Below are 8,682 nucleotides of genomic sequence, written 5' to 3' on the forward strand. Positions count from 1 at the left end.
CCCTCTGATGCCGCCCTCCTTCCAGTCAGGAAGTCAGCCTTGCAGGTCCTCAGACTGGTCATCCCTCTCTCATTTGCTTTTTGTTTGCTTCTGTCCTGGTTGTCCTTGCCCTGATACCACCACCTTCTGGTGTCCGCTGACAGGCCACACAGCTGCGTACTTAGGCTCCAGAAACCTTTCTTCCTCCCCATCCCTTGTACTGCCTTCTCCTTCTGACATCAGGCCACTGTTAGCCAGATTCTTGCTCACTGCTTTTCTGTGGGTGGGATTGTGGCCTAGTAGCTTCCTAAGGTTCCTGGGGCTCGCACAGCTATGGTACTGGAGTTTCATCTCCACAGAATCTCGGCGCCTCTTCCAGAACCCCAGTGTCTCTCAGTTTCCATTGCTGGCAATAGGTATCTGCTGTGATTCTCCACTGCTCTTCACATAGACCTGACTGCTCCCCTGAGGTTTCAGGGTCTCCCCCTTACCCAGAGGCCCTCCCCCACCCACCTGGAAGCAGGGCCTACATCTTGCAGGTTGGGCACTGTAGTTTTCTTTGATACATTTGCCTTTTCTTTCTTGTTTTCTGGAAAGCCTTAGTCAGATGTCAGGTTTCTAGATTGCTTGTCCTTCCTGCCTTTCTTGTTCTTCTCCCAACGGTGCCCTTGACTTTCTCTTTCAACCTCTGTGATCTTATTTTAGCCGTCCTTTCAGTGCCTCAAACACTGTGTTAGGTGAGAAGTAATCGCTGGGGGTTTTCATCTGTCTTGTTCAACTGCCCCTGGGCTTCCTTCCTGGTGGTTCCGATATGGTCGCAGCTGGGTCTTTTTCTCAGCCATAGGTTCTCTAAGCTGCCACATTGTTTCTTTGGCCTGCCACAGTGTATCTTCTTATTTAAGGGTGTGAGCAGAGTCCTTTCTCTTGGAGAGCGCCCCCTCTGGTGGTTTTTACAGATGAGCCTGGAGTCTGCTTACCCATAGGGAAGGAGCTCAGTGCTGGAGTTCTTGCTGTTGTTGGAACGTGAATGGCTGCTTGGGGGCTGGTATTGTCCCCTGGATCCTTGTTCTCTGTTATGGGCTTTTGCCATACCCCTCATAAAGTCTGCTCCCCCCAGAGGTTTAGCAATTGCTTTTCTGTGGGGTGTCCTTGAGTCACTGCTGAGGAGGACCTGGACTCTGAGGTAGTAGAGGGAGCAAGCGATGGCCCTTCTGCCACTGCTGCCCCTTTTGCTGTGCCATGTGCTCAGCCAGCCTAGCTATGGGGAGACGACCCCACGATTGTCTTTTAAAAAAAAAATCATGTTTTTCTCTCATCTGCACTCTACTTCGTTGATTTACAGTTTTAAAACTCAGGCATGGTCCACGCCGTGGTCTTTAGGATGTTCAGAGTAAACTCATGAGTAGTGCCATTTGCCTGCAACTTTGCTGAGACGTGGGAAAAGCTTATTAAATAGCTTCCCGGGTCCACAGAATAATATGTGTGCTGGATACACACTCTCGGAACAGTCTGTGTGGGTAAAGAGCAGAGAGCCCAGCTCTTGGGTACTATAATGGAATCAGTTACCTGCAGGCAGTTCTCCAAACTCTGTAGCATGCTGGACAAGCCTTCTTCTTCTTGTCAGAGTCACCTGCCCACTGTGAGGGAAGCGCTCAGGATGCTGGAGCAAGCCTTCCTATGCAGAGGTCTTTTGTTTGTGTAGCCTTCAAAGTTCATTTGACATAATTTAAGACTCGAAAAAAAAAAATAACCTCACAAACATAAAAGAGTTCCCAGGCATCTTGAATTTGCTTTATCTCATACCCCATTCACACATGCATGCATACACATTCTTGTGCACATATATACACATGTACAGTTGTGTACATACTTGTATACTTATGCACACTGATGCACACATACATGCATATGCACTCTGCACACAACTGCATACACATGCATGCTTGTACACACACATGCATGCACATGCACACATGCATATACATGTGCAGCATGCCCATGTACATACTTACATGCATACCTGTGCCCGTGTATACATATACATGCATATACATACTTGTGCACACACATGCATACATAGCACTTGTGCAGCTGTATACACATGAATGCTTATACACACATGCACACCTGTTCCCACATACACACATACATGCATATACACATTTGTGTACATGTGTACATACATAGCACTTGTGCAGCTGCATACATACACATGCTTTTACACATGAATACACATGCATGCTTTGCATGCATGCATGTGCACATGCACATGCACACTTATGAACACACACTTTGCACATGTACAAGCACATTTTTCTGAACCACTGATGTAAGATGCAGCCACACTGCCCTTTGCAAATAACTGGTCAGCGCTCCTCTCAAAAGACAGAGAGTTCCCTGCGGTTGACATCAGCAGAGTCTAAGTCTTGTGTGTCTTACACAGATTTTTTTTATTTACTAACATTTATTTACTAACAGGGGTATCTGCAATTATACGTTGGGTTCAGATTTCTTTTATTTACTGTTTGATTTTTTTTAATTTATTTATTTAATGTATATGAGTACACTGTCGCTGTCTTCTGACAGGCCAGAGGAGGGTATTGGATCTCATTACAGATGGTTGTGAGCCACCATGTGGTTGCTGGGATTTGAATTCAGGACCTCTGGAAGAGCAGTCAGTGCTCTTAACCACTGAGCCATCTCTCCAGCCCTGATTTTTTTTTTTTTTTAAGAGTCTCTGTATAGTTCTGGCACTCGAAATATAACAAGGCTAGCCTTGAACTCCCAAAAATCCTCCTGCCTCTGACTCCCAAGTGCTGGGATTAAAGGCGTGCACCACCACGCCCAGCAATATAAGCTCATTTATAATGATGGTGTGTCAGACAGAGTGGACATTTCAAAGATCAACACCGACGTTTAGAATGGGTTCCAGAAGATGTTTATGCGAGCCCACTCCGTCTTCCGCACCGACTGAGTTCATCTCCCATTGTTACCTTTCCTTAACCAGCATCTTTATGCCCGTTCCAGGAGCTGCCTTGGGGCCCCTGCTGGCCGGGCTCATCTCCCCTTCAGGATGGAGCAACGTGTTCTACATGCTGATGTTTGCAGATGCCTGTGCCTTACTGGTGGGTCCCTTTGCATCTTCAGTTAGCAACCCTAGAGCTGCAGGTCAGACCTTACTGCGGTGGTTCTCACCCTTCCTAATGCAGCAACCCTTTAATACGGTTCTTCACGTTGTGGTGACCCCCCATTCTCCAACCATAAAATTCTTTTTTTTTTTTTAAGATTTATTCATTTATTATATATAAGTACACTGTAGCTGTCTTCAGACACACCAGAAGAGGGCATCAGATCCCATTACAGATGGTTGTGAGCCACCATGTGGTTGCTGGGAATTGAACTCAGGACCTCTGGGAGAGCAGTCAGTGCTGTTAACCACTGAGCCATCTCTCCAGCCCCATAAAAGTCTTTTTGTTGCTACTTTATAACTGTAATTTTGCTACTGTTTTAAACAGTAATGTAAGTATCTTTGTTTTCCCTATGGTGGAGTCATGACCCATAGGTTGGGGGTCATGACCCATAGGTTGAGGGTCATAACCTAAGCTGCCCTAGCACACTTTCTTCCTGTGGACTCCTTCAGCCCCTAGCAAAGTTGTGTGTGGTACCACCTTCTCCAGGTACACATAGACTGAGGCTTTCTCTCTCTCCACCAGTGGGGAATAAGCGAGAAGCAGGTGAAGCCGTAACCTTGTAGGACATTGAGAGTCAATGTCACGGAGCCTCTCCGAGACATTCACATTTACTTTTTTCTATTGTTTTATGTGTATGTGTGTGTATGCCTGAGTGTACACATCTGTACCACACGTGTCCAGAGGCCAGAAGAGGGCATCAGACTCTCCCCTCCCCCCACCCCCTGAAGCTCAGGTTAAAGATGGTTGTAAGCTTCCTTAGTTGGTGCGTGAAACTAAACCCAGGTCCTCTGGAAGAGCAGCCAAGGCTCTGGATCCCTGAACCATCTCCCTGTCCCTAGCAGCCACATTATAAAAGGGTGTACTGATAGTGATGGCCGACCTGTTAGGGAACTAAGTTGACCGTGAGCAGAGAGAACCCCCACCTCATCTGCCTGCTGCGGCAGTCCCTATAGCAAATGCCTGACACGGCCCGCTTTGAGAGGCTCCGTTCTGCCTACAACTTTGGATACTTCAACCCAGGATTGCCTTGAGCCTGTGACAAGGTAAACCTCTGCAAACCAATGACTCACGGAAGGGCCAGGGATCAAAATATAGGAAGAGAAGAGGTTGGGGCTCCCACAGTCACTTTGGGGCACTCCCAGCGACCTACAGACCTCCCACTGGCCCATAATCCCAGCACTCAGAATGTACACGACCGACCGCCACATATTTGAGGCTAGCCCAAGCTGTTTAATAAGATCCAACCCCGGGCTGGAGAGCTGGCTCAGCTGTTAAGAGCACTGACTGCTCTTCCAGAGGTCCTGAGTTCAATTCCCAGCAACCACGTGGTGGCTCACAACCATCTGTGATGAGCAGCAGATCTGGTCACGTTCCTACCTCTTAGCCTCCTCTCTGAATCATGCCACCCAGATTCCCAGCATCTTGGGGCAGGCACTGGGAATGGGCGGACTCATTTCTGCTGGTCACTGTCACCTGCATGGGCACAGAGCTTTGTTGGAAGGTGACTTGGCTCCTTGTGACCCCGTCCACCAGCTGTCCCATGCTCACAGGCAACATTTCCTTTCCCTTCTCCTCCTTCCTCTTGGCAACCTGATTTCACCACCACCACAGGCCTCTTCTGCCAGCGCTCACCACATACTGTGCTTGGTGGGAGGGACACTGTTGGTAGCTGCCAGCTCAGCCCTGGGTCGTTAGTTAAAGCTGAAATTGGAGTTAGTTCCAATTTGCTGCAAAATTCTTTTGCCACCAACTCCGGGCTTGGTATTGCCTCATTCCCACTGCCGTCCAGTGATTGACTGCCATGGCCTTGTTCTTGGGCCAAGCCAAGCTCAGCTGTGTATTATCCCCAGGAGATATTCCCATCGTCCTTAGCGTATGCATGTGGGCCTCCGTCCTGAACATGGAGTGTCTAGGAGCCATAGCCCGAGGCCTGGTGGACAGCTGATGGGTGGACAACAGTGGTTCCCTTAGCACCTGCACTGCCTGTTCCCCACCCCAAACCCCTCAGGATTAAGGCTGCCTGCTGCCTTCTAAGCACATGCCACCGGAAGCTGGGACTTCCCTCAGGACCCCCTTCCATGCAGCCCCGGAACCTGCCTGTGGTTTGCTGTCAGTCACAGAGACTAGCTCCGCACTGGCAGGCAGGTTCAAGGCCTGAGCTACGGGCGGTAGCCAATTATTACTCTGCTCTGGTTATTCTGAGGCTTCCAGCACATGGAAGGCGTAAAGTTAACCAGGTGAGCCAGTGGCTCTAAGCCTCGCAGTTAGCACTACGTGGAAGGCAGCCAAAGGTATGCATAAAGACGCACACCCATGCACACACGTACACACACACACACACACACACACACACACACACACACACACACACACACACTGCTAGTCCCTAGACACTACTTCAGCCTCACAGAACATCTCCTACCTGCTCTCCTGGCTCCAGAGTCCCCCATGCAGCCCCATACCCTGGGCCACCTCCCCTGCGTTTTCTGTCTTGTTTCCATGGGGAGCACCTTGTGCTGGGTTGGTTTTGAAGTCCGTGCTAAATGCCTGTTTTCCGGCAGGCATCTGAGCCTTGACCCCAAGCTCTAGGGGCTGACGTGGTCTCTGTTCTAATGACCTCCAAGGGGCATAAACCTGTGGGTGCTCCAGAGGACAGGTCCTCAGTCCAGCCAGCCTCGACAGGCCATGCTTGCCCCTCTGCCTGAGTCCTCCGATGGTGACCATATCGTTTCTCTGTTTTGGGTGCAGTTCCTGATCCGCCTCATACACAAGGAACTGAGCTGTCCAGGGTCGGCTACAGTGATCCAGGCTCCGTAAGTCCACTAAGGCCTCTAGAGATAGCCCGACTCCAGGCAGCCTGACAGGAAGGAAAGAACTTCCCAGACATTACCAGTCATTCCTGTCTTGGCACACCACGGTCACTCTCCTTTCTCGTCTAATAAGTGCCTCTGTGTGGGTGTGATTGGGCGAATCGCTCCTCAGACTCCCGGGGAGGGGGATGTGAGGAAAATGTTTGTGGAGGTTGTGAGGTGCGGCTTCCCAGCCAAGACAGTCTCTCTAGCAGCTGTCCTCCCACCCTTCCCTCTTCTCCCTGCCACTGAGAAGCCATGGGGGAAAGCACTGGGCTGGCCCTGCGTGGTCTGTGCATTTTGTGTGTGTTCAGCCTCTGCCGTGTGGCCCTCTGTCACCGTATCCTTTGCTTTTAGGCTGAAGGAGCACTAACCTCGGAGTCCCCTGGAGCGCCTGGGCCCATCTTCCACATAACTGTCTTTGGAAAAGATGAAACGAAGGATCCTGTCATGAAAAGGAAGGCTCGCCCTTTCCACGTGCACCTGGGAGCAACTCGGAAGCTACCTTGAGACTTGCCGTACAGACTGACACAGAGCTCAGGCTGACAGTGGGAGGGGAGTCTGTCTGGCTGTGTCCCACTGCCTTAACGGGCCAAGACCCAGTGGCCCAGCCAGCCCCAGCCTGGCAGACGCTCACTCCCCTTTAGCCACTGAACTCTAGCTTGCACAGTGACAGGTAGGACTAGCCTGCAGCACCCAGGCAGCCCACCCCTCTCAGGTATCCAGCGCAGAATGTTATATAGCCTGTGAGTCCCAGCCATCCTGCCCCGCCATTTCCCGAATGTTTGGGATGAAAGGAGAAGACGTGTCGCTCACGGGATGTCTCAGCAACCGACCGACAGCATGGGAAAACCCAGTCCCAGTCAGAGACGGAGATGGAGTCCACGCCCGGCTGTCACGGAGAGCCATGCTCAGTACCGACCGTGTCAAGATGGGAATGTCTGCGAAGCAATAAGCCCCCCCAAACAAGGCAGGGGCACTAGGAAGGCCAGTCCCGAAGCACCGGCGTGTGCTACGGTCCCCAGAAGAACCGAGAGAGAGCACAGTGGCTGGGGAGGGGACTCTGTTGGTTACCCAAGAGCAATGGGTCTTACATAGCCATCCCTCTTGTCCCAGACACCGGGGCTGTTTCTAGACCCACAGGGATTTATTTATTTTAAATGTATAATGTATTATATAGATTTTAAGAGACATAAATGGCGTTTTGTTATTTATTAAGACGAATGTGATTGTTCCGTGGCCACTTCTTGTCTTGATTGTACCTGCTCTTTGAAATAAATGAGTTTTTATTTTAAAAATAAAAAAAGCTCACGTCCAATACAAATGATGATCTCCATCCAAGTCTCCATCCTGCTGTCAAAGACTCCAGTCAAACTATGTGACTTTGGTTTTCTTAGGATTGGAGACTGTATTAGTCTTATGTGGCTGGGACAAAAACGCCTGACAAAAGATTCTTTTTTTTTTTTTTTAAAGATTTATTTATTTATCATATATAAGTACACTGTAGCTGTCTTCAGACACACCAGAAGAGGGCATCAGATCTCATTACAGATGGTTGTGAGCCACCATGTGGTTGCTGGGATTTGAACTCAGGACCTCTGGGAGAGCGGTCGGTGCTCTTAACCACTGAGCCATCTCTCCAGCCCCAAAAGGTTCTTTTTTATTTTAAAGATTTTATTTATTTATTATATATGAGTACATTGTCGCTGTCTTCAGACACACAAGAAGAGGGCATCAGATCCCATTACAGATGGTTGTGAGCCACCATGTGGTTGCTGGGAATTGAACTCAGGACCTCTGGTAGAGCAGTCAGTGCTCTAACCACTGAGCCATCTCTCCAGCCCCTCCCCCCCACAACAAAAGATTCTTCAAGGAAAAGAAGGTTTCTTTTGGCTCTTGTGGCACAGAAGGCACTCGGGTGGGAGCTTGAGGTACCAGGCATGTTGCACTGATGGTCAGGAAAGGAGGCAGGGAGAGACGGATGCTCGATCCCGCTGGCTTCTCCTTTACGTACCGTCCCCAGGCCGTGGCATTGTGCTGCCCACTGAAGAGGGCCTTCCTACTTCAGTTCACCCAATCTAGAACATTCTTCACAGACGTGCCCAAAGGTTTGTTTCTAGATTCGGCCAAGTTGAAAAATCTTATCAATCGTGACAAAGATGTTTGCTGACCTTTGCAACAGAAAAGGGGGCTCTGCACAGAAGGCCCCAGTACGATGGAGCTCTGGATATCTGGTAAGTTGTGGGAGTTAATGAATATCCCAACACTTGTCCTTGGCTGTGACATGGCACTTGGTGAGCGTGCGGCAGCTTGGAACTGGGAAGAGGTGCTCAGACATTCATTCACACCTCAGGACCTGCAGTGGCCCCAGCTCCCATGGTGCATGTTCTCAATGGCGGGAGGCTGTGCTTTAAGGCAGTTCTGCTGCGGTATCTATAGCAACTGGCCGTGACTCGTGGGGGTAGGGCGGCGCACCCCCAACTCCTACAGACCACCAGTTGGTGGAAGGGCTGTCCTCAAGCTCTTCCAGAAGCCCACGGCCATCACTGGGCTGGCTTCTTTAGTTGTTATTGTTGGGGGAGGGGTGTCTTTGTTATTTTTTTTTAAGGTTTATTTATTTTATGTATAAAATACTGTATAAAGACACTGTAGCTGTCTTCAGA

At 49.8% G+C, this 8,682-nt stretch overlaps 1 protein-coding gene across 5 annotated transcripts in view; it reads left to right on the forward strand.

Moving 5' to 3' along the window:
• Positions 1–7,338, forward strand: part of Slc37a1 (solute carrier family 37 member 1) — a 73,495-nt gene extending 66,157 nt beyond the window's left edge. For 4 of the 5 annotated variants that reach the window (XM_039098542.2, XM_017601594.3, XM_017601595.3 and 1 more), the window contains 3 exons: positions 3,007–3,104; positions 5,919–5,983; positions 6,377–7,325. In XM_039098542.2, coding sequence (XP_038954470.1) covers positions 3,007–3,104; positions 5,919–5,983; positions 6,377–6,392 — 179 coding nt within the window. In that variant the 3' untranslated portion in view covers positions 6,393–7,325. Of the gene's footprint in view, positions 1–3,006; positions 3,105–5,918; positions 5,984–6,376 lie in introns of all 5 variants that reach the window. The other variant, NM_001011944.2, reaches the window with a different exon arrangement.
• The last annotated feature ends 1,344 nt before the right edge of the window (positions 7,339–8,682 follow it).

This window comes from Rattus norvegicus, chromosome 20 (assembly GCF_036323735.1).
Source record: "Rattus norvegicus strain BN/NHsdMcwi chromosome 20, GRCr8, whole genome shotgun sequence".
Taxonomy (NCBI): Eukaryota; Metazoa; Chordata; class Mammalia; order Rodentia; family Muridae; genus Rattus; species Rattus norvegicus.